This window comes from Semicossyphus pulcher, unplaced genomic scaffold (genome assembly GCF_022749685.1).
Source record: "Semicossyphus pulcher isolate SPU_LCO1_2020_fin unplaced genomic scaffold, fSemPul1.0.p SCAF_19, whole genome shotgun sequence".
Lineage (NCBI taxonomy): Eukaryota > Metazoa > Chordata > Actinopteri > Labriformes > Labridae > Semicossyphus > Semicossyphus pulcher.
In genome coordinates this window covers 2,818,260-2,844,706 of record NW_027211692.1, presented here as the reverse complement: position 1 = coordinate 2,844,706, position 26,447 = coordinate 2,818,260, and the positions used below count along the sequence as shown (strand labels likewise).

The 26,447-nt window shown below is 40.7% G+C and overlaps 3 protein-coding genes across 4 annotated transcripts in view; 1 reads left to right on the top strand and 2 right to left on the bottom strand.

Moving 5' to 3' along the window:
• The window catches only part of pak1 (p21 protein (Cdc42/Rac)-activated kinase 1), a 49,024-nt gene extending 39,500 nt beyond the window's left edge, over positions 1 to 9,524 (bottom strand). For both annotated transcript variants that reach the window (XM_069668098.1, XM_069668099.1), the window contains exon 1: positions 9,454 to 9,524. The gene's annotated coding sequence lies outside the window, so the exon portion shown is untranslated. The remainder of the gene's footprint in view (positions 1 to 9,453) is intronic.
• Positions 9,525 to 13,410: 3,886 nt separating this feature from the next.
• aqp11 (aquaporin 11) lies at positions 13,411 to 15,758 on the top strand. The gene is made up of 3 exons (XM_069668100.1): positions 13,411 to 14,256; positions 14,471 to 14,587; positions 14,940 to 15,758. Exons 1-3 carry the CDS (start codon positions 13,659 to 13,661, stop codon positions 15,035 to 15,037), a joined length of 813 nt encoding a protein of 270 aa, XP_069524201.1. The 5' UTR covers positions 13,411 to 13,658; the 3' UTR covers positions 15,038 to 15,758.
• Positions 15,759 to 16,698: 940 nt separating this feature from the next.
• On the bottom strand, positions 16,699 to 21,510 carry clns1a (chloride channel, nucleotide-sensitive, 1A). The gene is made up of 8 exons (XM_069668450.1): positions 21,067 to 21,510; positions 20,154 to 20,290; positions 19,616 to 19,750; positions 19,376 to 19,486; positions 18,445 to 18,450; positions 17,895 to 18,068; positions 17,246 to 17,312; positions 16,699 to 17,096 (listed from the first exon to the last, which is right to left on the bottom strand). Coding segments are annotated over exons 1-8 (750 nt in total). The 5' UTR covers positions 21,186 to 21,510; the 3' UTR covers positions 16,699 to 17,095.
• Positions 21,511 to 26,447: the final 4,937 nt, after the last annotated feature.

Below are 26,447 nucleotides of genomic sequence, written 5' to 3'. Positions count from 1 at the left end.
ATCCCTGTGATATAACATCAAGATCGAGAGAGACAGAGTGCATGTAGAGGGCAAGCTGCCGCGCTCCACTGGCCTTGTTTGATATTTGGAGTGTGTTGGTTAGGGCAGAGGGTGTTGTTCCTGTCTCTCTTTTAAACAGAGGTGAGAAAACAGCATGAAACATCTCCCCCGAGGAAAGGACGAGATGGGCGAGAGACGGAGAGGATGAGAGCGATGGATCTTAGCGATAAAGCGGAGGGGGAAACAAACAGGAAGGAGGCAGAGGAAACAAACTTTCAATCTCCAAAAGACACAAAGTTAGCGTGAAGGTATTTCTTACTTTCGATTATTGTTTTTTTGCTTATAAAGTAAACTATTTTAAATTGTAAACATCAAGATGTTGATGCTATTTATGGTCAACATTTTTTGAGCAATAGTCATTCAACGTAACTGCGCTCTGTTGATGGCGTAATCTGCTTTTCCCTTGCTGGATTCAGATAACCTTCACAAACAAGGTACAGTCACAGGAAACATGTAATAAGAGTTACTGTTTATCTTTAATCTCACTGATATCAGCCTAATCTTTTCACTCTCCTACAGCCGTCAGACCTGAATGTAAGAATTGATAATGCTAATCCAACATTTTATGCTGCTGCTTAAGCTTAAGGCAGCAAACTAGCCAAACATACGGTGGCTTTTATTTTGAATCTCTCACAGGAGATGGGATTAGCTTGTTTCACACTGAAAGGTGATACATTTAAGTAAAAACAAACATAGTTTCTCGGTAAGGTGTTTGGCCAGCGAAGCTTTCAGTCCTTGACCCCATATTCAAAAACATGTTCCAAAAAATAATATCTTTTAACACTAGAAGGAATGATTGAACTGCAAAAGCTCTTCTACAAGAGGGAATATCTTTTAGAAGAACGATGTGGCGTTTGATGGTGATGGAGAGCGCTGTCTGACACATCCAACCAAAATCTCCCAGAGGTGTTCAACTGGGTTGACATCTAGCGACTGTGAAGGCCACATTGTCTGATTCACTTTATTTTTATTCTTCACGTCAAACCATTCAGTGACTTAGCGATGGGGGTTTAATACTGCAGAGAGCGCTCCCATCAGGATGGAAATGTTTCATTCAAGGATGAAGGTGATCACTCAGAATAACTTTGTAAAGATTTACAGAAGGCCCGCACGATATGAGGAAAATCTGCGATGTGGGATATAATTGTGACGACATGGCGTGCAATAACTTTTAAAATTATTACGCCTGGATCCCACAGGATCCGTGTCCGGCACGTTCCGTCTGGGCCACGGTTCTGATCCGTCAGACGGCACGAGCCCTCGCCCACTGGAAGTGTGTCTGATCCACAGCGGAGCGCTGGCCCAAGCACCTGGATTCGTGAGATCACAAGATCACGGGAGAATTGCGAAATCACGCGATAACATCAGTATTGAACAGGGCAACACACAAACAACAGTTCAGTTTGCACCAAGCGGCAAACTCCGGTGTTGAAAGATGAAACCGATGCGGAAGTGCAAAAAGCTGCAGTTCCTCGAGTGGCCACTTGAGGCTGGCTCCAGAAAACAAGAAATAACATTACAGCAGGTGAGAACATTTTTACAGCAGAAATAAACATGTTTACAGCCTGGTACAAAAAACTGTTTTGTTATAAATAGCTACTTTTATTGTTCACCATAACTGTACGGGGGGTGAATTATTTTATAACACACTCGGTTCAATTATATTAAGCCTTAAATCATAGGGGCCGGATCACTTGATTGACAGGTGGATCCTGCTGGCTGTCTGCTAGACGTCAACACAGACACACAGACACTGAGCTTAACTTCACCTGTTTGTGTTGTTGGAGCCTTTTGGGGATTTTTTCATTCAAAGTTTGGACAAATAATCTCTCTGTGGGATTCATGGAACTTTATGGCCGTGCAAGAAGTCTGAGCTCCAGCTTGTCGGTGAGTTAAATGTTAGTGTTATGTATTGAAATATTTTTAGCACTAAGTAGCAGGTATACTGTGCTCCCTTTAGCTGCTTGTTAGCCTGTTCAGTGTTTATCACACATTTATTTAATCGTCGGCCAGTAGATAGGAGTCAGGAGTTGTTGGCTTTTCCCCGGAGAGATTACAGCGGACCGTAGTGATGAAGAGACCGTTTATTTTACATTTCCCGTTACGTCTCGGCTTGCCGCTCTCTCACCAGGCGAGCGAGCAGTGAGTCCGCTACTTCTTTAGTCTGATAACTAAACACCTGCAGTCAGTCACGGTCACAAACAGAATCTCCACCAGGCAAAGTCAAACTAGCTCATTCATTATTTACACAGTCTATGGATAATAACCGCTAGCTACGCTGAGGAACATATAGCCTAGCTTCTTAGCCGTAGCTGGCTGATTCATGCGGCCCGTCTGTAGAGCTCAGACATAGGCTTTAGCTCGGTCGCGCTCCGCTTCTTTGCCCGTCTCTGGATGAGCCAGCACTGGCATTTCCAATATGGCGACGCCCAGCGCCGGCGCAATTCGGGCTTCAAAACGTTTCTTCAGAAATCAATGGGTGACATCACTGAGACTACCTCCATTATTTATACACTACACTACTTAATTAAAAGTGTTGTTTTTTCAAGATTTCAGTGTGTTGTTGTTATGAAAACAGAAACAATGTTTTTAAGTCATTCACCTTCAATCATTTTCATTGAAAAACATCCCTCTGCTTTACATGTAAGAAAGAGACGGAAAATCAAGAACGCCTTCAGCAAAAAGATCAGAGAGGAGAAAATATAACTAGTAGCTGGAAGGAAGTGGATGAGAGCAATGGAGAGATTTCCTGTGTATGACAGTGAGAAAAATGAAGGGGTATTTATAGATAACAGTGTTATAGTTGCTTCACTGGTTACATCAGATGGAGGAGAGAAGGAGGGATGTAGAAGTGAAGAAGAGGAGACGAAAGAGAGAAAAACAGACTGACCTCAGGAGAGAGAGAGAGAGACATATTCTGCATTTCAATCTGTGAATGTTTGGAAGTGTTTCACAGTCATGAGCGATTCGGTGATGTCTCTTAAAATGATATCATGATGTTGGCATTTTAAAATATCATCATTATAGGTCATCACACTGTTAAAACTCCCCCTCCTGCCACATAAAGATCCAACTGAGCAATGAAATGTTGACATTTGATATTTGAAAGTCACTGCAGACTCTGACACAGATCTACAATCAATTATCATCATGTGACCAAAGATTATTGATTAATTAGACATTTAAAGATGTCACAGTGGATTCAGGGAAACTGTGAGGGGCGACGGTTTCAAGACAAACTAAATGATTGTTAGAAAAAATATACAAAAAATACAAAATAAACTGTATGGATCCATCATCATCTGAAACACACACGCATGTGTTCATCTCCCAGCAGACATACACTGTCCAACAAAAACTGTATGTAGTCATGTGTACACACACACACACACACACACACACACACACACACACACACACGCACATACAATCTCTCTTTGGATACAAGGCTGCAGGGTGTGAATGCAAAACCTCAGCACTGAAATATTCAGACACACACACACAGTTTGTTGATCAGAGTGGACTGCATGACTGAGGTGTGACACAACCTTCCTCTACATACTAGACCTACTTTCAATCTTTATGATTCATAATAATGATCACACACACACACACACACACACACACACACACACACACACACACACACACACACACACACACACACACACACACACACACACACACACACACACACACGTGTGATTTTCAGCTGCCTCTGTGTTTAAAGGTGCGTCTGCATGTGATACTGGGGAGCAGCATAGATCAAAAGTAAAGGAGTGTATGTGGTGTGTAACTGGAAGGTGTGGCCCGTCCAAATGAGTGGGTGGTTCCTTCACCATATGTCTCTGGGCTTTAAACACACACACACACACACACACACACACACACACACACACACACACACACACACACACACACACACACACACACACACACACACATGACGTCAGGTCTTAAGAAGCTGAGATTTGGCCTTGACCATCTCCCTATCAGCAGCCCTCGTTCCTGTGTTGCTTCATTGATTCCAATAACATTTTTACAGTGACATCATTCAGGTTATCATTAACCATCTGAAAAAGCCTTGAAATGTTTTTGCTACAAGAAACACAAATATTTTCTTATTTCCAACACGTAACATACGGCCAAATGGTCAGTGGCCCTAAGCTTCAAACTATGACTCTGTAGGTATCTCTCTAATCGATACTGAATGTGCAGGGCTCTGAGGTCAAGTTGGACTTTCAACATAAAATTTGCTGAAACAGGTTTGTATGTGAAGAAAATAGTTAATTAATATTGCGCTATTATGTATGTGTCAAAACACAGTATTGATTTAACGATTTAATATCATTTTTGACCCGTTCGCAGAGAATGTGCTGAAAGAGCTCTCTCATTCAGACCAACTGATGTCAGTCTTTCACCAGCCTTCATGTACTGCTGCTATTTGCCTACCTGTTCACATAGCTAAACTAAACAGACCGGGTTCTCGCTTAAAAAATAAAGGTAATGGTTCGTGACATGACTGAATACATTTAGTTAAATTGTTTTGCTTAACACTGTCATACAAATTGTTTATCGTCCATGTCCAGATAATCATCCAAGACTGTCAGACTGACGTTGCTCCGACACTGTCTCTCTTGTAAATTGTAAATCTTGCAAATCTCTGTTTCTCTGTGCTGGGAAAGAGACGAGTTCAGGGAACTGAGAAAATTGTAAAATCAGATCCTGAATTGTTTCCTTTTCTGCAGTTTCTGAGGCTGCCATGGTCATAGGAATTGAAAAAGTAGAGTCATGAGAAGATGAGCAATAATATACTTTGAACAGTATTTCTATAGGGGTCTATATCAACAGGAGTTCTGCAAGCACAGGCCTGCTGAGAGAGATATTAAGAGCTTCTGACTGCAGCAAATACACTCGGACACATCAATGCTGACGTGAAACAGATTGAATAACACTGATGCCATCCCTGAACGGAGCTCCACCTGTAAAAGCTTCTTCCTCTCTGGTTCTCTAATCAGAGCTCTGACTCCTGAATGAAACTGAGCTGAAGCAAAGCGAGGCAAGTATTTCAATCTTCCTAATTACACCAGCAGCAGCAGGACTGTCTTCCTGATACTGAACCGTACTATTAACAGCTTAGAGATGCACCATCACCCTGCCTTTCATCTACCTTCACATCAATGAAGCGGATAAGATACTTTAAGGAGAGGAAAAAAATCAATCCAGGAGGAGCACAGCTTTTATCTGGATCCAGCCAGTCTTCAGGAGGAGAGAGCATGTAGTTCAGTGCTGTCGGGGTTCGTCTAGACGCCGGGCTCAGCAGCTCCAGCAGCCTTCCAGGCACACAGACTATCCATTATTCAGCTGCTGGCAGACTACCGGCTGCTCAACAGCCAATATTTCTATTTCTGTTGGTACTGTGTGAGTGAGAGTCAACACTGCACAGAAAAATATCCATCTTAATGAGCAAGTTAGTGCATTATTGATTGTAGAAATCTGAGCTTTACATCTACAGTAAATTATCATACAAAAACCCTTTAATCATCAGAAACTAAACTTGTCAAGTGAGGCCTCGTCATCTGTCTCCCGGCGTTTCCTCAGGCGCTCAGAGACTCTGCTCATCACAGACCCAATCAGCTTTGACATATTAGAACACATGTATTCATTCCCTTGAGTTAGAATAAAAGATAAATACCACTCTTATGTCTTTCTATGTCTGTTTAAGTCTATAAGCATAAAGACTGGGAACAGCTAGCCTGTCTTAATATGTCGTCATCTGAAACGTCAAACTAGTACCTTCCGCTTTAAAGTTGAATCGTCCGTAGTCAGAGATCTTTTCCTCGTGTGTTCAGCCATATTAACACTTCATTGCAACCCAGCAGAGACCGGAGAAAGCCGTTACTGCTGGTTGAAGACGCAGCCTGTGATTTTTTCTCACAAATGTCAACTTAACATTCAGTTTGTGATATCAAAGACTACTACATTCATCAGTTAACCAAAGGCTCATTAACATAATGTGGCAAAAGATGATCTCTAATCAGACATTTATTGAACTGAAAACCTTTCAGAGGACATCTTTAAGGCACAAGAAACAAGATTTAGTATTGTGTTTTTCTTGTATCTTAATAATTTGTCTGTGGTTCCCCCTCTCATTAGCTAAATTATAGCATGAAAATAAAATAAGTGACTGAAATAATATGGAAATTAAGTGCACTGGGTTTTTCTGTGTGACAGTGTGTGTGGCTTGTCCCGGGCAGCACATAGCTTGTATTGTGGGTCAGCAGGTCTAATTCCTCTCAGAGCCCAAACAAACTGACTCAGGGGTTAAAAATAACTACAATGACAGGTGAGACAGAGCCCAAAGAGTGGCCAAAAGGAAAACACACATTCACATGATGACACACACACACACACACACACACACACACACACTCCTGAAGAAGCCAGGCCCAAAGCCACAGGAGCCAAATGGGTCATTAACTCCTTCCAGCCTTCCTCTCGCTCTCCTTCATGCTGTCGAGGTGTCAAGGCGACAACTGGGTGGCCTCATGCTTCTTATGGGGGTCATAAAACACTCCTTTAGCCACGCCCAGGTCTCCATTGCAAACACTGTGCCCTTAAACCATAACCCAGTCCATGGCTTCACCTCGCTTCAGCTCGGACAAACCAGGAAGTCCATTTTTCTTTGTTTGACTAACAAGGCACGCTTTAGTATCAATAAACTAATTAGAGTTTCCCTTCATGTTTCTGATCATGTGACTGATTACCAGGCCTGAGTTTGACTTTGCCCCCCTGTGGTTGGTTTGACAGCTTGGAAGCAGCTTCACATGCAATCAAACTCAAATCTAATTCATTTACTGCTGCTGCTGCTGCTTTTGAAACATCCTGACACATGCCAGACCCGCCAGTGGATCCATCGAAACAGACTCATGTTTGGACTAAAAGGCTCTCTTCAAACCAACAGACGCGTATCTCCTTTCTAATGGAGATCCCCATTTTTGAATGTGTGGAAAATAATACATTAACAATATTTTAAGATCATGTTTTTTGGTCGACATAACAAACCTAAAACGATCTAATGACCTCATGAATAAGATATCTTTGGGTGGCATTTTAATAATGTTCCCCCATGTTGGTAGACTTTTAGATTAGCCTCCATTAACGTTCTAGAAAGGTTGAAAAACTGTTGTTTAAACATCTAGGGTAATATCTAAGTAACCTTTTTAAACATTCAGCTAACCTTTGCAGAATAGTTACCCCAGAAAAAGTTTGTGCAACCTTCTTGAACATTAAAAAACTCTTTTCCAGAACATTTTTAAAATGTGAACATAACATTTGTTTAAGGCAGAAAACAAACTGTTATAACATCTAAGGAAAGTTGTGCAAAACGTTTGTGGAACCAAATTTGGCTCGCTGGATAGGCAGTCATTAAAAATGTGGTCCTGTTTTGACAATTTCTCAAAGCTTTAACGTCGAGCTGCAGCAGGCTGATAAACTATACATGATTCTGTGAAGAGCATATCGATTTTCCTCATTTAATTTGCTTCTTAAAAGTTAATTTATAGTAAGTGTGCAACTAATGATCATTTCCATCATTGATTAAGAGTCCAAAGTGACTTAAAGGTTTCGTATTTTGTCTGACAAGCAAGCAGTACAAAATTAAAAGATTAGAAAAAGAAATGCAGAAAATCTTGGAGAAGCTTGATCATATCTGTTACTACCAATTGTTCCATTATTGAAATAGCTGCAGATCAATTTTCTAGATAGACAAATATTGTAATTAACAAGGAGATCAGATCTCAGACCTTCACTCACTCCACTGTAAAGAATGTACTTTGCGACAGGGTCGTAGTTTGTATGAATTAATCACCCCTAACTGTGAAAGTAGGCTAAATAACTCACATGTAACCACAGCAGAGGTTGTCAAACGTCCGCGTGTGGGAACTCCAGGTCCCATAAGGGACAAACTAGAGACAAGTCATTCAATAGAATGGAAAGTCTCTCCTCTCTCCACTCTCATCTCTTCTCATACAGGTGTGAAACTTGTTAGTAAAACAACATCAAGCAGGTGAAGGAAACATGTAATTAAATGTTACACCAGTGCAGACTGCACGTGTGTTTCATTCAGGCAATCTCTCAACCATCCACACTTTTAATCAGCTTTTACAAATTACAGCTTTTCATTATCCAAGAAACTGGTCTTGCAGAAGAAGGGGAAACTTTTTATAGCAGGGAGCAAAGGGCAGCGTCAGCCCAGTTCAGCCAGAGAAAGGCTGTGCAGTCTGTATACAGAGGGACAAAGAAATACGCTTACTTATCCAGCTGAGTCAAAACTGAACCCGAGTTTGAGGGTTCAATGGGCGGTAAGGAGACGGAAACTAACTCCTAAAGCTGATAAAAATGCCAAATTAGAGTTAGAGCCCGTCTGTAATCAATAAGATCCTGTAAACTGCCCCAGAATCTACTAACCGTGCTCTCTAGGATCAGGAGAAGTGCAGTGATTTCTGCTGAGCCATGTGGAAACGAGAGCCTCTGAGCTTTTCAGACAGATCACTGAGCAGCATTTCTAGAGAAGAAAAGTTTACAGCAACTAAAACATACAGCAGGTGATGTGAATCTGCACGTGAGCACAATGAGGTCACTGTAAGCTCACTGCAAAAGACAAGTCGGTCACTAATAGTGAATATTATACAGGTAATTTACAAGATCTGGGTGGGTTACTGTGTACTAATCACTCTGTCTGCTTAAGACATTAATTACACGCTGATTACTTGTCTAATTAGAACATATTACACCAGATAACAATTCATAACACTATATTTAATAATATTAAATAATATTCTAGGGATTTCAAGGCATTAAAGTGGGAGGACAGCATCTGATCTATTCATGGACTTTCTGATGAATCATGTCAGAGGTATCCTTTGAGGTAGATTTCAGAGATGGAAACGTGGAAACTGGGAGGATTTCTTTTACCCATTCATTCATTCAGTCATTCATTCATTCATTCACTTGATAATCGCCCTGTCGTGCAACCAGTTCACCAGAAAAACTCTTATGTTATCACAGCCAGCTGGTGAACTGGGAGGAAACCGGTGCAATAAAAAAATAATCACACCACCATCCACCTCCGACTGTAATAACCTCATCGTGGCCGACTTTAGGTCCGCTGTGTGCGGGCTGAGGGGCCTGCAGGGTCCGGTGGGGGCGTTAATACATGGATGTAGATAAAGAATAAGGGAATAATAGTGTGGTCCCAGCCTACAGTAACCATTAACCCTTTCCTATTCACAGGCAAATGAGCACCTAATTCACAATGCACCATGCCTGCCTGGGAATGGAGATGAAGGGATCAATATAACGTTTAGAAATGAAGTCCAAAGCCTCACTCACCACTTGTATGGTTGCAAATGTAAATCCCAGAATCTTGGGTGGTAATTTCCGACACCGGGACACACCGTTTCATGTAATCGGCAAACTCTGCTCTCCTCTCGGCTCAGCACTGCTCCGCTCTGACGCCCTCCTGCCCGGGTGGTTTTTTTAACAGCAAACTTGCCGATCCCAGGCTATTGTTAGCTGGGCACAGAGAAGCCTGCTGCACAGAAACACCCGCCCCCTTACACTTGGCTCCTGACACACCATTGGTTAATTTCAGCTTCAACCCACCGTCTATTGGCTGGTGAGGAAGTCGGCTCAAAACCCGGGGCGGGTCGCAGCTCGTGAGAAGAGAGCGAATGATGGTGCATTCACAGACACTTGGGTAAATTCCGAAATTCTATCTTTCTTCGAGCCCTGCTTAAGTTCGATGCATTCAGGTGTAAGTCTGCGAGCGGATAACAAACTTAAAAGGAGCAGGAATTTATAAAGAATATGATTTAACATGTGCATTTTAGAAAAAACGTGGTACATTTACAGATTAGGAAGAAAAAACATGTAAACATAATTATTATAATATAATAATCAATTTCTGTCAGTTGATCCCCTTTAAACTCATCATGTCATGTACACATGTAAATACCCAAAACCACAACATAACTTTGTTTTGTTTTGGGTTTTTTTTACCTTTTTTAAAGGCTTTATAAAATGAATATATTAACTTAGAGTCCTACATTAATATTATTGTAAATTTTTATTGTAAAATGTCTATGTGTTTACAATTTATCAGAACGTTAAAACTTGTATCCCACTTTCTCTGACATTTTTCTTTTAGCCTGAGACGAATGAAAGGTGTAGGAGGAAGGAGTAAAAGCGAGAGGGCAAACTCTATTATGTGAAAGTTTAACAGCAGCATTCTTTCTAACAGAATTCTTGTAGGGATAGATGGTTAATGTGCTCACCTGTTTGTTACCATTATACTCTTTGCCTTAATTCTCTTTAGAAAGAGAAGAAGAGAGGTAAGAGTCCAATCAGCATGAACTCATGTCATGTACACATACAAAATAAAATGGTTGAAATTCTGCTGAAAAAACTCCCATGAGTAAAACCATGTCCTCATTCAGTCGCCTATGAAGAAAACACGGAACAAAGTTTTTAAAATAAAGAATCAAAACAAGAGGAAATGCCCTTTTAGGTTTCCAGCACCTTATATTTCATCTCATGCTTTACCTTTGCATTTGTATATCTGAAAAGCAAAATGAACTGTATTTTTATATTTTCACAATATTGTTTTATAGTAGGCTACAGAGCACTGAGCAAAAATGTCAACAATGCACAAGGGATGCAAACCACTTCATATGGCACACATTTCCAAATTCCCTCATTTAAATGTGTTTGTGAAGTTGGGTAAATTATGTAACCCTTCAGAACTTTAGGGGTATAGTTGGGTTTTTCCCTACAAGTTCATAATACCATTTATTATCAAGTTTTATTTGTCGTCGTGCCTGAGTCATTAAAGACATACTTTTTTTTTTTAATCAAACTTTAAAAATAACTTAAAATAGATTATTAAAAGAGACTGATGAGACAGTGACATCTAGTGAAGACAATAAAGAACTGCACGAACTTCTCAGTGATCGTTGAGCAACAAATAAGCCTCAACACACAGTTCAGCTCTGCCTTCCTCACGTTGCAAGTCATACTGACATGAGGTTAACCAACTTCAAATAAGATAAAAGATAGAAATATGAAATGATATTGTACAATTAATGTACGATATATCTTGTTAAAGGTGAAAGAGCCGGACAGTTTGCAGGTGAGCATGATATTGCACAGAGAGTGTGTAAAAGTTCAAACTGCAAAAATGGATGAAAGGTGGACTTTTGAAATGCAGTTTGAACAGTAAAAATCTGTTTGGCCTCGTGGGGATGTTGCTGTATCTTTCCACAGATTTGAAGATGTGGGTTTTCAAGAGGATAACATCAGTAATACGCTGTAGGTGGATTTGATTATATTGATTAAGGACAACGTACACTAAACATTTGACCCAGGGGGTAAAAAAATCCTAAGAAAATAAAACCCTTTGTAATGCTCCTCTTAATCCATCAGATACAGAGGATGTTGAGCTGGGGATTATAGGGTGTTTATTGCTGACATACACTCACTGTGTTTGACAAAAAGTGAAGCTCCTTGGCTGAAGCGGAAATTTTTCTGCTCTTTCAATGAACATACAAAGAAAATCTGAATTGTTTAGTAAAGTCAAGATAACAACTTGTATAAAAGCTTCCTCTCAATGGGCCTCATTTACGAACAGTGCGTACGCACGAATCTGTGCTTGAACTGTGCGTACGCACGTTTGACGCACAAATCATTCATCAATTTGTTCTTACCTAAATTTCTTCGTACTCTGCGAACAAATGTAGAACTCCCTCAGACCATGCATATGTACAAATGATGAAAGAAATGTCCTAGGAAATGTTAACACACACCCTTTTAACTAAATGCATACTATATTAAAACTTCATTTATTGAAAAAAAAGGCTTTAATAGACAACAATAATTAAATTACTAATGTATGGACCAAACGTAATGCCGTGTCATCCTCATAATTTATTGTCATATAATTAAAACCTCAATTATAGCAGTTGAGTTAGTTTATTAACTTTACAATAGAGTAGACCATATGAAAATGTTCAAATTGAAATGTAACACTTTTGCCCTTTATTAAATTGTTTATTGGCCTATAATTGATAGGTGATTCCCAAAAATTTGTAGTGCCATGACTGTGCGCATCTGTAGTTGATTTCATTGATTGGTATGGAAGATATATAAAGGAGTCCAATTTACCTCCAACCAAGTGGAGGGATGGCAGATCTAGCCTTGCTGGAAGATATTGCTGCCCGTGCACGCTCCGGAACAGTGTGCCTTTTCTGGCCTTCACCTCCTTGTTTCAATTTCTGCTGATGTGAAATTTTTCTTTTTTCCTTTTGAGGCCATCTTTCACGTTCTTTCAGCTTCTCCGTAACACCGCTCTCTTCATGCGGCACCAAACTGATGTCCTTATATAGAGAACTAGAGGCGTGGCAGTATGCTGATTGCAAATCGCGGACACGCACCTGTCAATTTAGAATGGTTCTGATTTACTAACATACGCACGGTGGTGAATCTGACGGTGATTTTGCGCAAGTACTTATTTTTTGCGGAGAGTAAGAACATTTCTGCGCAGATATTAGTGAATGAGGCCCATTGTGTCTGACCTTTGACCTGCAAGTATTCAGAGGACATATTAGCCTACTTGATTCAGAGCCTAAAGTTTCCCATGATAATGAGATAAAGAGGTCATGTTCCTTTAACAAAGATAAGAACCTCTGATTAAGGCTTCTCCCATTCACAACATTCAGGCAGAAGAACGTATTCTATTTTCAGTGGTCAGCAGTGTATTGGACAGAAGGGAGAGTGACACATGTGGAAAACCCCACTTTTTTTAGTACAATAGATGAAAATGTTCCAGTGAGACTTGAGGAGGAGCTGCCAACTACACCTGCTGCACATGCTCACTGCTTGATTGTGACTTTTATACTTAGTCTCCTGTAATGCTCTCCTGCCCTAAGAAGCCAAGTCAAGTGTTATTTGTTTTGTATACAGACGTTGAGATGCCTGCAATAACACAGAAGAAATATGTCACAATTATGATTAAACATTTTTATGATAATGACAATAACTTCTTAAGGGAAGCCTAGACTCCAAGAGGATATCAAGCGGAAAAGGGTCTTAAATGTAGACCACGTGAACACTGAAGAAATGAGAGGGGGGGCAAGAAATCTGACAGGAGTAAACGGGGGTAGGGAATGGGAAAGGAGAAGGTAGAAAAAAGGTGAAGGAGACAGAAGAGAAAGCAGAAGAAAGACAAGAGACAGCAGGGGAGCAGCATTGTCAGCAGAGAGGTAGGGGGAGGAAAACTGCGGATCTCGGTCACTTCCGCACCATGTGAGTTAAAGGGACTGAAGCTCATTTGCTCCCGGTTGCACCCCGCATCCTCCGGGATAAAGACGCAGCAGCACATGCCACAGCCGAGGCTTCCATCCACAACGAAAAGCGAGATCAATCGATAGAGAGAGAGAGAGACCAAAGGCCGGAGAGGAGCCATCAGCGGCTCGGTGCACGGACTCTCCTCAGCGGCTTCAGGCAAAGGCACCCCACTCCCCGGCAGAGAAGCCAGGAACATGAATGCAGACGTGGCGGTGTCTCTGTCGGTGCTCTTGGGCATCGTCGCGGTGAGCGATGCGACCCGCAGGTTGTTGACCAGGGCCCTCGCGGACACCGGGATCTCTGTGTACGCGGTGGAGCTCGTGTCCACCTTTCAGCTTTGCTGCTGCACGCACGAGCTAAAGCTGCTGTCAGAGGTGGGAGGGATCGAGCCTCGCCTCGCGCTCACCTTGACGTACCTGGCGGCCGTGATCCATGGGCTCACCTTCTGCGGGGCCATTGGAAACCCCTCCGGTGCGCTCGAGCACGCGTACCACGCGAGGCTCTCGGGCGGATGCGCACTGCGGCGGATCGCGTGCCAGTTTGCTGCAGCCGCTGCTGCCAGAGCCGCGGTGCCGATGATTTGGGGCATGGGTTTGTCCGGACTGCACATGAGGCATAAGTTGCTCGGTTACCGGTGCATCAGCCAAATTCACGCGCCCGTGCCCAAGGCAGCCGCAGTGGAGCTGGCGTGCGCATTTGCGGTTCAGACTGCTATAACCCACACGAGATCAGTGGATGAGAAATACCGCGTGCACGCGGTGGCTGCTGTCATCGCAACAGTGGTTTATGCAGGTATGAGTCTGGCTCTATCCATTCTGTTGTTTCTAATAACGTCACGTGAATATGTGTTTTAATGGCTGCCTTTACAGTGAAAACGCTGATTAAAAAAATGTTTAGGCGTTTTCAGTGAGTAATCAGTGAATGCAGTTTTGGTCATGAAAGGTTAATTAATACAATTGTGTGTGTGTGTGTGTGTGTGTGTGTGTGTGTGTGTGTGTGTCTCCAGGTGGCAGTCTGACAGGAGCAGTGTTTAACCCTGCGTTGGCCTTCTCCACACAGTTCCCATGCAGTGGGAACTCCTTCCTGGAGTACTGCCTGGTCTACTGGCTGGGCCCTCTGCTGGGTAAGAACCACTGGTGTTCACTGATATCAGATCATCTGCTGGTTTGGAAAAGTCTGACAAAGACCCCAGGCTGTCTTGTTTCTAGTATTTTACAAGTAAATAAGATAATGGATACATTTTAGTTCAGTTTGATGATTGTTAAGCCAAAGGAAAAGCTGACTGAACAAAGTGAAGACACTATCACCTCATCACCCAAATACCATCTTTCACTCATTCACATTCATGATACTGTGAAATATTGAAACGGTTTAATGTAATGATGGTAGACTGCCAAATTCAATCAAATCTTATGAATCTCTGAAAATATTAAAACCCATTTGTTCCTGCTTCCATCCTTCACTCTTTGCTGCAGGTATGATCACCTCCGTGCTGCTGTTTGATAAAGTCGTCCCTCTGCTTTCGAGGAAATCATCCCTCCAGCTCCCTCTGGACACAAAGAAGACGGCATGAGCATCACAGCTTTTAAACCCAGAGCATGAGGAGCACATGTTTCTGACAGACTGAACCTGCTGCTGACCTCAGACACCACAAGTTAAAACAAGAACAGCACTGACATGCACTTTTTAGACTTCATATTGAAAAGTCCTAAAGACAGGTGGTCTGTAGGATGATTATACCTCAAGAGCACATCTTAGAAGCTAAACAGAAAACTAAACACACTAATTCACTGTTTTCTTCTTTTAAAAAAGTTAAAATATCTGTCACTGTAAAGTTAAACATTTATATACTGGAATGATTATTACAAACAAAAGAGAGTCTTTGTACTTGCATGATTACTGCATGATGTAGAGCAACAACTGATTTCAGCATGAGATTTGATCCACACAGTGAAACACAAACATTTAGTTTTTGTGGTGAAACAAGCATTCAGAAATTATAAACTGAGCCAAGTTATATTTTTGTGTAATACTGGAGAAAGATTTACTGAAGCTAATTCACTTATTAACTGAAACATTTATAGTGACACGTTCTGAGTATGATATGGCATTGTTTTGTATCGTGCTTCACAGAGACATTGTACATTTGTTTATTCTAACTGTGACATTCCAGAGCCAAACACAGTGTAGGAATTTACTGTACACTGATCTGTTTTACTGTTAGCACAGATTAAACTGGTGCCTTTTAAATTCTCTGTAAAACTGGAAAAGTTTAAACTCAGAATAAAGTGTTAAATCACTTTGCAGTTAAGATTGTTTTTATATTTCATGTCTAAATCAACACCTCGGCCTGGAATAATTATCTCAACAAATGTGAAGTTTTACAGACATTTTTGTTCCCCAGAGGATGAACTCAACCTCGGTGATCCTCTGAATGTTAATGTAAAATCACCAGCAGGTTTACCTTTAGGCAGAACTGACCGATGAAAATATCTGACGACTCAGAAAAAGACCATCAGAGATACCATACAGAAGAGATTTTTTTTTGGTTGCAATTTCTGTGATATTTCTATCTATCCATCCATCCATCCATCCATCATCTATACTGCTTATCCTGTTCAGGGTCATTGGGCGAGAGGCGGGTTTACACCCTGGGCTGATTGCCAGTCAATCACAGGGCTCACACACAGACAGACAACTTTTACGCTCACACCTACGGACAATTTTAGAGTCACCAATGAACCTAACGGGCATGTCTTGGGACTGCGGGAGGAAGCCGGAGTACCCGGAGGGAATCCACGCATGCAAACTCCACACGGAAAGGCTCCCATGTCCGAACTGGGAATCTTCTAGCTATAAGGCGACAGCGCTATCCACTGAATCGCCGTGCAACCCTCTGAGAGATTTTAATGTTTCAAATTTCACAGCAGTTAAGTTTCAAAACAAATGTGAAGAAAAGTTAAGCTTGGTCAAGAAATGTTGGTCTCCAACTCTTAAGAGGAATATTTGACCGTTTAGCAGCTGGATGTTCAACTATTATCCAGCAGTTGAGTCTGTAAACATCTGCTGCAAACACAGACAGAACCAGACGGTGTATGTGCTGCGAAACCAAAACAATGACATACAGGAGGCTAAAAAGTGTTGTAGAGTTGTAGCTTCTCGCTTTAGGATTGTGACTGCACTTGGAGCGTTGAAACCACAGTTGAATGATCAATGAGGCAAAAAGAATCTCATACAAAAACTAATTATTTATTGACAATTTCATACAAAGACAGAGTTCTCCTCAGCAGGAAGGCAGATATTAAATTGGTCGTTAGGTACAAAACACAAACAGCTTTTTTGTTTAATAGCTTTGGGTTATTCTGGGGCTGCATCCCAATAGTTACAGTTAGCTGACTTGGCTGTATAAAGCACATTCTGTCCAAACAACAAGAACAAATTACAACACAGTTAACATGTGAGAGGAAACTACAAAAGACTGCCGAGATGTCTTTAAGTACACGAGGAGAGGTTTGTTTTCCGTGCCTGGAACAGAAAGAGAGTAAGAGCTGAGAGTTTTAAAGAAGTGCTGCTGTCCTCTTCTTCAATCCCATGATGCAACACTGCTGCTTTGAGTGGATGCTGACTTCCATCTACAGAGAGTTATAACACATGTTAACAAAGCAGAATGAACACAACAGACTTGATCAAACATGATCTTAATGTTTTTCTTTTTTACGTTGCTTTTTCTTGGCACAAGTCAAATTTTTCATTTCATGTGAGGTTTCAATGTTGTCGTTACCAGTGCTCGACGTCTGCATCCTCGAACTGACCGGCCTCCATGGCTGCTGCATCCACCTCCATACCATCTGTAAACACCAACACACACTCATATTTATAAAACAGGTATTAACAGCATCCAGTTAATTACTTGTCAAATCAGTTATTTCTTTTATTTTTGATGCAGATTGGTGCAAAAGAACATACAATTATCACAGATATATATATATAATTATACGGTCGATTGTAGCAGCAAGAAGAGGGAAAGAAAATTAAGAATTACATTAGATTTAAGTTGGAAATTTACAGGGGGAAAAATCTAATATTCTCACAAGAAAAAACCCTCCACTAACCCCGTTTCATTATGTTGCGAGTGTAGCATAGAAAAGGGCACATTTGTTTCATAGGTACAGACTGCTTACATTTACATTACAACTTACATCAGGTTCAGCAGCGACTGAGCAGAGCTGTCTTATGAGTTTCATCACTAGTTAACCTAGTGAACTTCATCCAGACCTTCCTTTATTGGTTGGTAATGTTAAATTAATTCTCGTGTTTAAAGGAAAGGATTCGTCAGAGGAACAGTCCTGTCACGTCCCGTCCACCATGGTTTATTATGTTATATGATACAAGTTCAAATTGAACCATTTATGTGTGAGTGAGTCTCAAACCTTCAAACTCTGCGTTCGTTTCTTCAGTTCGGACCCCGGCCATGTGGTACTGCTGAGCCACTGACTGAGCCAACATCCCCTCCAGCCTCTCCAGCGTGGCCTGACCCTCCTGCGTGAGCGTCGACAGACCCTCATCACAGGTGTAGAAGGTGGGGATGTCAGCATGGCCGTGCTCTGGGCGGAGCAGAGAGGTGGAGAGAAGTAAAATATAAGTGCAATGCCAATTAAACTATTATTGCTTTCCCTAAGAAGACATACTTGATCGAATTACTGTGTTTCTCTTTTTATATTATCATTCATTATTAGATTATCTTTGACATTTCAAACCATTCAGTTCAGCTCTGAGAGGCAACAGATAAACAGCTGCTTACAGACATTGAAGGAGAAACAGTCCATCATCCATCAAGGTGAAGAAAATATCTACTATGCTGTCTGTAAAACTTATTACATCAATTCCGGAATTTTCAATCTTTAATCAATCAATCTTTAAAAGGTTCAGTAAAAGGTGGTCAGTCATGTAAATGTGCAGTGACGAGTGCTGAAGTCTCACCTGCCTCTGCAATCAGAGAATCCAGACAACAAGGGAGGGACAGACAAACACACACACGGGAAGAAAAGAATGACAGTTATAATATCAAGCCCACAGATAATTATGATTTGTTGTGTTATTATAAGCATTTGTTTTTATCCAAAAAAGAAAAAATATTAATGATAAAAGACGTACACACCAAATGATGTCATGTTTTGCACTGAATATATAACCAAATTGTGATATTAAAATCAATATTCAATGTGAAAAAAATCAGTCTGTCTCGTGAGCTCTCGTGTGTTCTTGTATGTCCGTGTATGTTCTCTTGGTTACGGAGCATCCTTGAATGCATCACAATGTCACTTTATACTATGATACCTTAATAATTAACTTAAGTCTAGCTGAAATGAGCTAATACAACAGCCGTGTGGCGTGTGAATTTAAATCCCAGCCTGGCCAGAGAGAGAGAGATTCTCACCCCCAGCACAGCAGATCGGTATAGACGTTTTGATTTTTTAAAAAGGCATTATGTATCAATAAATGTACCTGTCACAGCACAGCTCACTCAGAGCGCTGAATGTCCGTTCTACTGTAACCAAATTATTTTATCTGTTTATTTTGCAAGGTGTAGGAAGCCCATGTTGATCTTTTAAAAGGCATATTTATGTTTAAATAAATCTATCTTTGCGCGTAAGTGTGTCTCTCGTTGTGTTGGTATGTCCTCTTGTGGACATATTTTGCGCAAAAATAGATTTGAATATGTATTTTATTTAGAGGGAATAATCGAACATCATTTTTGGACAATTTTGACAGCACTATTGGGAACCCACTTTCTGAGTTCATTGAATTCGTGAAAAAGTTTGAAAATATGATAAAAAATATGAAATATGATATGATCATGATCCTTAACACCTTGTGTAAATGTTTGCGTTGTGTATGTGTTTCTCCTCACCGGCCTCCTCCACATCGTACTCTTCTCCTTCGAAGTCGTTGTCCGAGTCGTCGTCCTCTGGGTCGGGGTGCAGTGCCTGACACTCGCACATCGCTGAGAACATGGACTCCACTGCATCAAAACACAGACAGTGTAAAAGTCAAAATAAACTACGATGCGTGTTCATGGTGAAAAGGAAAATGTCTGTTTTTCAAGTTTTATACATTTTAAAGCAGAGACAGCCTTGTCTGGGTCACTCACATGCTGCCTTGTCACTGGGTACAAATCTGATCTCTGTGATCGCTCCATCTTCATCATCATCATCACCTCCGCTGCTACTACTGTCATCTTCTTCTTCATCATCTGCTTTCTCAGCCATTTCTGCCACATTCTCATCTGAGAAGACGGAAGGTGAAAACATGGAGGTGTATCCAGGCAGAAACAAGCTGCAACTTCCCTCCTCGTTTTACATGAATAATTATGTTGCTCACTGTGCACAAACAACCAAAGAGAGCACATTCATCTCACTCATAATTGAATGTGTTAACATGTGAAGGTATATGTCATACCCTGTATGTGCAGGTGTGACATGTTGGGAAATACCTTGGGTTGGTGAAAACTCCCTCAAAACGGACTTAAAGATACTTTAACATAAAACCAAGTTTCTCTTGTGTGCTCACAGAAAAAAAGCCACATAAATGAGACTGTTCAAAATGTGACTCTTCAACCTCCTGGATCTACAGTTCAACATGTTGCATTGACCCTTTAATGCAGATTTTACACTATGCGTCACTCTCACCCCCGACTTTGCCGTTGACCATGACGTACAGGTGTTCCTGTGGGTACGCGCTGACGTCTCTGGAGATGGCGTGCAGGCCGATGGTGGGATACTCCAGACAGAAACCCAACCCTGCACCATCGAACCACGACAGGCGCCTAAGGAACGGGAAATACACAATGCTTGATGGTCCAGTTGAGCTGCCCAGCGACTAACAGTGGGGTTAAAGGTTGCACACACTTAATGTGAGCAACATTTAATGGCCTTTTAAGCTTCATTTGACTGCCTGATCATGGCAGGAAAAATAAACAGAGAGGGGGGTGACGACTCTGCTGTTTTGATTACTTTTTTAAGCTTACAAAACAAGTTTTCAACAGTATCCATGACCATTGAAACTTTGTGGACTTTTAAAACAAGTTCAGTGGTTGATATGGAGCACAGAGTATAAGAATAAGAGCCTGAAGCACTTTCAAGCCTTTCTCTTAAACATATATCTGAAAAACATTCACTGTTGAGCTAAAAAACATTTACTTCTATACCTGATAGATCTTGGGGTTATTATTGATGTATTAACTGGTTTTGGCTATAAAAGGTAAGAAAATAAACTTAAAAAACCCACCCAATTATATGTTTCCAGAGCCCAAAGCTAAATCTATAGTCTATTAATTTACTATCTCTGAGTTTAACTGGAATCTGACTCTCTGGTTCTCAGTCAGCTATTATTTTGAAAGTAATAACTCCGGAAGTGCTTGCTTGGCACGAGGAATGGAGCTGTTTAGGTGCATGTATCTACTATTATACCCTACCCTGTACGTTGGTATAATTTAACATACAGTCTGTATTAAGAACTGATCATCTGTAAGGTTAGAATACTGACCTGCACGTGTCACGTTTGGTTTACAGAGTAAAAACAAGCGCCATATGCATCACTTACGTTTCAGCGACGTACAGTGTGCCACATCCCAGCTTCTCGCCACCCATCACCGCCGTGGTCTCGGCTTGCTCGTGCCGCACACCCTCGGTGGGAGGACGGAGGTTTTTCAGTAAAACCATCGTCACTGAAAGCGTTAACTTGTTAAGGCCCGCGGAGTGAAGCGACGGAGAGAAAAGAAACAGACTCTGGTGTCAACAAGGAGCTCTGTGACCTAATTCGTGCCACAAAGCTTGCTAATTTATCTCGGGCTAACTTCTCAGTAAACAAATGCACGACAGCTCGACCGAATGAAAATGTTGTGCGGGTCTTCCCTGGGATTAACAAAAGCAGACCGAACCGTTACAGAGATACCACAAGGGGTGTAAAGTCTCAAAATACACAAGTTGGCAGTCTGTTGAAGCTACTGATTTGACTACTCCTCAATATCGACCGTACAAAGCTGAAATCTCGCGGCAAGATGTGTCGATGCTTCAGCACGCCAAGATACAACCACGTGACCACCACGAACCTCTTAATCGTACCGCCTGTTTGTACGTAACATCCTTGTTTCCGGGGCCACTATTCATAGCTATTATGTGCATTTTATTTTGAATGTTTGTACAGGAAGACGTTTACCACTGTGTTTGACTTGACGTACCAAGCGTTAACGGCCATCATGACCATACAGTCGGTCATGACGCTTGTTTGCTGCTCTCCAGTGGTCAAGTGCGTAACTTACCACAACTGTAAAAGTGTTTATTGGAAGTTATAGTGTGCTTTTATGGCTTGGTGGTTTTCATTAATTTGTTTTGCATATTTGGAAAACTGTATTAAGCATTATAAGTTTCAATTTAACCCTTTCATGCATTAATTATGACAACCTCAGTCAGGATTTTTTTCCTAAGTGTTTTTGTTACTCTTTAGGCATGAAAAAAAACATACATTTTTCAAGGAGTTAATGACATGTCCACTAGGGTGGACAACATGCGTTTGAGCTTTCAACTGATCAAATATGTTTTTAACAAAACAATGAATAAAATGACACATTATGTGAACACTATGAAATGCTTCATGTTTTAATGTTGTTAAACTAATGTGTTCACATATTTGAACATATTCTAATACTGTTAATGCAAAAACGTTGAACCTCCTGACTCCTCAGCCTTTCCCCTCTTTCTTTCTAACCCTCCTCCTTCCATCCCTCCCATTCCTCCCTCCATCCCTCATTCAGATCCTTCCTCTTGACTCTTCAGCCCTTCCTACCTCACCCTGTTGAACTGTATATTTTTTCAGTTAACATTTCCTACAAAAATAATAATAATAATAATAAAAAATATTGCCCATGGCTCTCTAAACATTCGACTGGGCCTTTGGTCTGGTCTGATGGATCCAACCCCTCAGTTTCCCTAAACCTAGAAGTAGGAGCCATTCCTGGTAGATCCCTGCTAACTTAGAGACCAATGCGAACTTCAAAAATAACTTCTCTATTAGTCAGTTGACCCGGCAAGCCTGCACAGTACAGTCTGACTGACTCCAACCATAACAATATATCCACCTACTACGACAAACATTCTCTTTCAAATGTACTTTAGTACATCAGTATAGTCTCTTTCTTCTGTTGAAAAAGTCTATCTTTTATGGAAATTGGCAAAGCACCCAGGGCCCAAACCCACAAGACACCGCATGCAGATGTACTTTGTATTTCGTGTGCACGCAGCATCATGGCATCACGGCAACCTCAGCTCCCTCAGCATCCTCAGCTCCACTGTCACGACTGCTAGCATTTACTGTTCCTGTTTTTTCTGGTAGCCATTCATCATCACTGCCACTAACATCATCCTCACTTGACTCGGAGGGTATTTGCTCAACTGTCCTGTAGGCCTTTCTATCACGCTCTGCATCTGACCTCTACAAAACATAAAAACATGAATCCTTACTCTCATGATGGAACTAATTTGCACAAAATATTGGTACATTCTAAAAAAACAAAATTTACATTCTAATAACATAGATTAATTGATTCACAGCCAAAAAAGTTACTGCAGATGAAGTATTTTCAAAAACAACAAAGTCGCAGTAATTGTATGAATTGTAGTTAAAATATAGCCAGCGATGCATGATGTCCAATTTAGTGGACAGATGATTAATTGCAATTTCCTCCCAACACAAAATCAATACTTGGAAATTTCAACAATTATATTACTCCTTAGTTGGTACTTGATGTCCCCATATTTTTTTTACCTGCAAGGTTCTCTTAGAATAGAAGGAATGGACAGATATTCCTTCGGTGCTCTGCACTTCTGGCCTTCCGTCGGCCATCTTGGTTTTGAGAATTTTTTGTTGCACTTACAACGTCTGGCCAGACGGTGGCAGTGTATGGGATGATACACTAGCGTCCACTGTAGTGGCTGATGCGCAACTTTGACATCAAGACTCATGCATATAGAAGAAAACAGCTTTTGAATAGCTGTCCACTGTAGTGACCACTATGCATGAAAGGGTTAATATAAAAATGTGTTGAGTGTTTACCGATTTAAAATACACTTGCGATATACGGATAAGAAACACATTCAAGTACTCCTACATGCAGTATACACCAATTTTATTTGTTATCTTTCTAATGTAAGTGTCATTTGCACTTATGTAGACATCAACCTGAATAATTATCTTTAACAATAGTAATTTTATAGCTTTAACTTTGACATAAACCATTCTGTGTAAAGGTGTCATTGTTAATCGATCTTTATAAATCAAATACCATGTTAGCATTAAACTTAATTTAATGTGTGTAATTTATGTTAGAAAGTGACATTTTTCTCAATATTGAGAGTTAACACTGCCCTCCTGTGGTCACACCATGTAACTACAATCCTTATTCTGAATGTATGACCGGAAGTTCTGCTTTTAAGTAAATATTTCTCACTTGATCACAATGGTATGCAGATGTAGTTACAAAACGTGGCCCACTGGAGGGCGGTAGATTCTTGCTCTGTATTTATTATCGCTGTAAGATAAGTTCGACCAAAGTCACAAACTAGTTTTGTTTGATTGTTGGTTTGTTTGTTTTAATCACGGGGCCCTGAGATGCTCGCCGGTCCAATGGTTGTCTTTTTGATTGACTACAAAAATATTAATATTGGCCGTAAAGAAGCTGACGAGCACTAATGCTATTTCAGCTAACTTCGGTAACCTCTATAAGCTAATTAGCATTTAAGTAACCATTAGCCTTAATTACCAATGCTAATCGAAGCTTTTACCTAGCATTATGAATGCAGCGTTGGATACACTAAGTAGATACAACAGATATAATATTATATTTTTGATGACAAAAATAATGCGATTAAACACCATTATATAATTCTAGATGCGCTTCAACTGGTAGCAGCCAAGTCTGGTAGACTCTCTGAATTTCTCTGAAACTTATTTTCTTTTGTGTTTTTATCATGGTTTTTCAACTGATGGATATTTCTAAGGGGAGAAGAGTTTGTTCAAGAGAAGAGCTTCTATTATTGAAACGGAGCAAATCTGGAAGATGCCACCCTAATCCAGCTGAGATGGACAGGTGTTTCCGTGGCTGTCGTGCTGTGCAGAGGTGAAGGCTTGGAAATGGAGATATAAGGCCTTTCTGCCATCAGTCATCCTGGGAGGTGTCGGCTCTCTGCCCGGCGAAAGTGATGAGCTGGAGATATTGGTAAAGACTCAGAAAGTATACCGTGAGTGCAGTTTTCTGTGTTTTGCTGAAACCTGGTTGAATCAAAACATCAGACTCCAGCGTGGATCTACCTGGCTTCAGACAGAGATGCTAAAGCTAGTGGCAAGAGAGAAGGAGGGGGTCTGGCTATATTTGTAAACCAGAGATGGTGTTGTTGCTATTGTTATGTTGATGAAAAGTTGTAGCTGCGTATCTCAACCACCAGGTGGCGGTACACACACGGAGGTTCCGGTGATGCCTTTCAAATCAAACTTTCAGAATACACAAACGTATATAAAATACAATACTCGATATATGAAAACTGACTAAACATATTACTTTGGGGACATTTAAGATATCTGAATTACTGTCAAAATAGAAAGTATCATATACATAATATATTTTATGTGACGTAGTTGTTCTCAAATCTTACTTTTTAAGTATTTTTATGTAATATGTATATTTAATGTGTAATCACTAGATGGAATTATTTACTGATGTGTCCTCATTACAGTTTGTTTTTTAAACCCCAGAGACACAACATTGAATGTTTAGTTATTTAATTTAATGTTTATTTAGTTATTTTTCATGGTTTTATTTCAGTTGAATATCTCCTTCATTCGTTTATTGCAAAATTCTTTATTTATGTAATACCATACCTAAAATCTATCCTTTGGTTATCAAAGCTTAAGGTTTATAACTCATAGACCTGAAAGGTTAATGTGAGAATCATAACTGTAATGCAAATGTAAGCAAATGTAATTTGCTTCTGCAGGGAAGAAAATTACAGTAATGGTGGTTAAACTGGATTTAAATTGACACATGTTCATGTAAACAAAAAAAAATCCCCTGCTCATTCGACCTCTTTCTCTGTCATTCTCAGGATCTGAATCATTTTTCTGTAAAGTAGTGGTAAAAAAGGCACAGACACGGTGTGTTTATGAGGAGATGCCTGGGATGTTGGTTTTAATAACTTAGAAAACATTTATGTTACAGCGATACTACAGTAACAGTACAACAGAGAAATGGGAGGAGCCACACTCACATCCAGTGGTGCTTGTTTGGATCCAGATTAGTTGGACTGAACATTTGAAAACCAACAGAATCTGAGACAGATGCACATCAGGTTTAGTGGAATGATTTTAGGCTGGTGGCATAAACACACCTGAATCTCCCTTTACGGCTAAAACGTGTGGGGCGGTTCATCTAACCTTGAAGAGTTAGTAGGTCTACTATCCTTGGTGTCACAGATTTCAATCATCTGTCAGCATGATGGTTTGATCTGATGAAATCTAGACTACAACTGAATACATGAAAAGTGAAACTGTTAGTCTCAGTGAGAGTCTTCAGAAGGGAGTGAAAACTTCTACTGTTAGGGTTTAAAAATTCAGTTGAGCTCATACATGATATTAATCTGTTGCTATGATAATCAATAGTTCTGCATTTGAGGGACTTTCCAGCTAATGAGACTCGTCCATGGACCATTTCGTCCTCTCCTTATGCGACTGGTGTTATTGTCTTCATAATGAGTCCCACGACACCTGAACGACCTCAGGAAAGTACCTGAAAGAACGTCAAGGGAGCGGTGAACAGCTAGTTTCAGTCAAAGCCACAAACCCACATTCGTCTGGCTGTGAGACGGCAGAGCCTGTGTCAAATGATCAGATTTTCCTCCAAAGTAAAATGTAAAAGCACTGAAATGATCTGATTT

What these genes read in the sequence shown, in the direction of transcription:
- aqp11 (XM_069668100.1), top strand. Translation starts at nt 13,659, where the DNA reads ATGAATGCAGACGTGGCGGTGTCTCTGTCGGTGCTCTTGGGCATCGTC. An exon ending in CGCAACAGTGGTTTATGCAG is followed by an intron (nt 14,257 to 14,470) that starts GTATGAGTCTGG and finishes GTGTGTCTCCAG; the next exon opens with GTGGCAGTCTGACAGGAGCA. An exon ending in CTGGCTGGGCCCTCTGCTGG is followed by an intron (nt 14,588 to 14,939) that starts GTAAGAACCACT and finishes TCTTTGCTGCAG; the next exon opens with GTATGATCACCTCCGTGCTG.
- clns1a (XM_069668450.1), bottom strand. Translation starts at nt 21,185, where the DNA reads ATGGTTTTACTGAAAAACCTCCGTCCTCCCACCGAGGGTGTGCGGCAC. An exon ending in ACACTGTACGTCGCTGAAAC is followed by an intron (nt 20,291 to 21,066) that starts GTAAGTGATGCA and finishes CCCGTTCCTTAG; the next exon opens with GCGCCTGTCGTGGTTCGATG. An exon ending in ACCCAGTGACAAGGCAGCAT is followed by an intron (nt 19,487 to 19,615) that starts GTGAGTGACCCA and finishes GTTTTGATGCAG; the next exon opens with TGGAGTCCATGTTCTCAGCG.